Source organism: Quercus lobata, chromosome 2, assembly GCF_001633185.2.
Source record: "Quercus lobata isolate SW786 chromosome 2, ValleyOak3.0 Primary Assembly, whole genome shotgun sequence".
NCBI classification, from domain to species: domain Eukaryota; kingdom Viridiplantae; phylum Streptophyta; class Magnoliopsida; order Fagales; family Fagaceae; genus Quercus; species Quercus lobata.
Genome location: NC_044905.1, coordinates 17,612,592 through 17,615,641, shown reverse-complemented (window position 1 = coordinate 17,615,641; position 3,050 = coordinate 17,612,592). Strand labels below are relative to the sequence as shown.

The following is a 3,050-nucleotide window of genomic DNA, read 5'->3' as shown; positions in this document are numbered from 1 at the left end:
TTAGTGCCTAACTAGAAGCTACTCAAACATGCAAATATAGAACCTAACATGTTTGAGTAGCTTCATTAGTTACAAAAATTGTTAGATATTATTTCTAACAAATTGTCCAATATGTTGTTGTCCACTAACTGTCATTTGTATGTATCATATATTGTCCACTGGCTATACAAAAAATTGTCCAAAAATATGGACTAGCTTGCCAACTAAGACATGCTTTGCAAAAATATAATTCAAAAAGTCTCCAATATGGTGTTCTTCAAGGATTATAAATTATCATCAAGAGCTACTGAAACCTGCAAATATGCCACCAAATATAAATATATGTATAAAAAAAAAACTTAGGAAAAATATAGGTTCAAGTTGTAGCAAAAATCACAAGGAATATGTATACCTGATTTGTCTCAACAATATGTCCAACAACATAGTCTTGTCCAACCAAATGACTACAAAAGACAGATTCCTACATTTTAACAAATTTACGTCAATGACATGTATATCTTATTATTTCAAGTAGTGAGGTGTTCATTCAATACACACACACACACACACACACACACACACACACACACAAACAAAATCTTATAACTAATTCCCTCACATAGTCAATCAGGCTTTGTTACAGGAAGGAAGCATTTCCTTATCTTTTTTTCCTTCTTAAAGAGGGGGAGGGGATTGTCAAAGGCCTAAAGTTGGTAATTATCCAGGAAAAGAAAATGCACAGTGATTATTATCGGTAGGTTGAAAAGTACTTGAAAACTCAAACCCAAAGATTCATACCTGAGTGAAATTATCCACCAACTGTGAAACTTGTTCAACATTACTATTTTCTTCAAGAGAATTAATGTCAAATGAGGAATTGGCCTATAACATGTGCAAAGAATAATTGTCACATAAACTTAAAATAAATTTATAGACATATAGATTCATATATTATAGTGCAATGTAGCATATCTTACTTTATTTAGGCATCCAAGTGATTGAACTTGTCTTGACTCACATGCCTTTTTTCTTTGAGATTTAGGATTTCTTGGCCGTTCTAACACACCTTTCAACCTTGATTTTGGACGTCCAACAGTAGGTTTTGTTTTAATTCCACGTATATCCTAAAAAGTTATGCCCTCATGGGATTGGCATCCATTATCACCTTGTAAAACATCCTCAAGAACAACTTCATCATGGACCTTTGAATGATCCTCCATGCTAAGGGAATAACATTTTTTCCTCATTTCTTGCAAATCCTTCAATAATGTTTCAGAACATTTTTTGGCATAATCATACATAATCTCAGATTCTGCTGCAAGTATGGAAACTTCACGAAAATTGTGACATAAATGAGAGTAACGCTTTCCCAATGACTCTTGAGCATTACCTTTAATATCAACACCATGATAGTTCTTGATAGAACCAAGTTTTGCATCTTGTGTCCATCTTTTCAATATATAATGAGTTGGAAGTATCTGAATGTTTTTTTTGTCAAGAACCTTCAAAGCATGGACACAAAGAATTCCTACAAAACTGAACTTCATGCAACTACACTGAACATTAGTTGTTGAGGCTTCATATTTAACAAGGTGCTCTTGAGTTTTTTGCCTATATTTAACTTTGTATTCAATGATAGTATCAGATTTACTAACCTTGAAAATTGTACAATCCCCCATCTTCATATATTCATCTTGAAACATTTTAAACATTTTTGGGGTGTACAACTTTACAGCATGTCTCAACATCTCCACATCAAGTTGTAAAACTGGTGTTGTCTGCCTCATTTTGAACTCGGCTTGTAGTTCTTGACGTCTTCTATCAACCAAGACTCTAGAGTAATGTTCCAAAAAAGGCAAAAAATTATATTTCGATTTCAAGTATTTTTTCAACACATTGTTCATTGACTCACTACGTTGGGTGCTTTTCATATCAGCAGTAAACATATGTCGACCATATACCATGGCCCATTTTTCTTTTAGATCAAATATCCCACACAACCATTTATTATTAGTAAGATCATATTTCTCAAGCATATTATTCCATGCAACTAGCCATTCATCTTCATCTTCATAATCATACATACAAGTGCTCAAATCAGCTGCAAAGTGCTTTGATGAATGAAATACATGACTTAGTTTCTTAGCAGCATTTTGATAAATATGCCATACACAAACGATGATTCGATTCAACAAATACCTCTGCTATTGCCTTAGCCATTGCAGCAGACTGATTTGTAAGTATAGTTTTTGGCTGCTTCCCTGACATTGCACTCAAAAAAGTTTTAAACAACCACATAAATGACTCTATGGTTTCATCATAAAGTAAAGCTGCACCGAAAATGGTTATTTGTTTGTGATGATTAACCCCGATGAATGGAGCAAAGGGTCGATCATATTGATTTGTCCTATAAGTTGTATCAAAACACAAAACATCTCCAAAGTGGCCATAATCAACTATTGATCTAGCATCAGCCCAAAATATGTTCAATATTAGACCATCATCATCAACTTGTATTGAATAAAAGTAAGATGGATCTTCTAATTGCATATTATGAAAATATTCCATCATAGCACGAGCATCACCTTTCTTTAAAGCCTTTCTCCTCTCACGATGTACATGATTTTTATAGTCATAATCTAAAAAACCAAGATTTTCATGACCACCAACTTGCATGCTCAATAAATCTATAGTTTGTTTTATTGATATTCCAGACTTCTCCGCATCATTTGCAATAGCTTTTTGAGCAGGTGCAATTTTTCTTTTTGATCTTAACATATGTTTCATTGGTGAAGGAGCAAACTCATGATTATGTTGTTCATGAAAAGAAACAACTTCTAACATACCATCTTTTTGAAGTTGACATGTCATTTGTGCTAAACAACCTACTCGTGAGATTGGGCGATGAAAATGTACCTGTTTTTGGCGTTTGTCAACACCTCGTTCACCCTCTTTTTAGCAACAAAATGTTCTCCTTATGACTTGTCCCATATTTCCTCTCTTTATAAATTGTTTCCGTACACTGAAGCCAATTTGGTGGGCATAATCTTTGTAAAATTCATATGCACTAT

General features: G+C 33.6%; 1 protein-coding gene across 1 annotated transcript; it reads right to left on the bottom strand.

Moving 5' to 3' along the window:
- Positions 1-263: 263 nt before the first annotated feature.
- Positions 264-2,850, bottom strand: LOC115960377 (protein FAR1-RELATED SEQUENCE 5-like). Its single transcript, XM_031079254.1, has 5 exons — positions 2,179-2,850; positions 1,155-2,090; positions 778-861; positions 392-460; positions 264-293 (listed from the first exon to the last, which is right to left on the bottom strand). The coding sequence occupies exons 1-5, from the start codon at positions 2,848-2,850 to the stop codon at positions 264-266; spliced, it is 1,791 nt and encodes a 596-aa protein (XP_030935114.1).
- Positions 2,851-3,050: the final 200 nt, after the last annotated feature.

What these genes read in the sequence shown, in the direction of transcription:
- LOC115960377 (XM_031079254.1), bottom strand. Translation starts at nt 2,850, where the DNA reads ATGACATGTCAACTTCAAAAAGATGGTATGTTAGAAGTTGTTTCTTTT. An exon ending in ATGAAGTTGTTCTTGAGGAT is followed by an intron (nt 862 to 1,154) that starts GTTTTACAAGGT and finishes CACATGTTATAG; the next exon opens with GCCAATTCCTCATTTGACAT. An exon ending in TGGTGGATAATTTCACTCAG is followed by an intron (nt 461 to 777) that starts GTATGAATCTTT and finishes GTTAAAATGTAG; the next exon opens with GAATCTGTCTTTTGTAGTCA.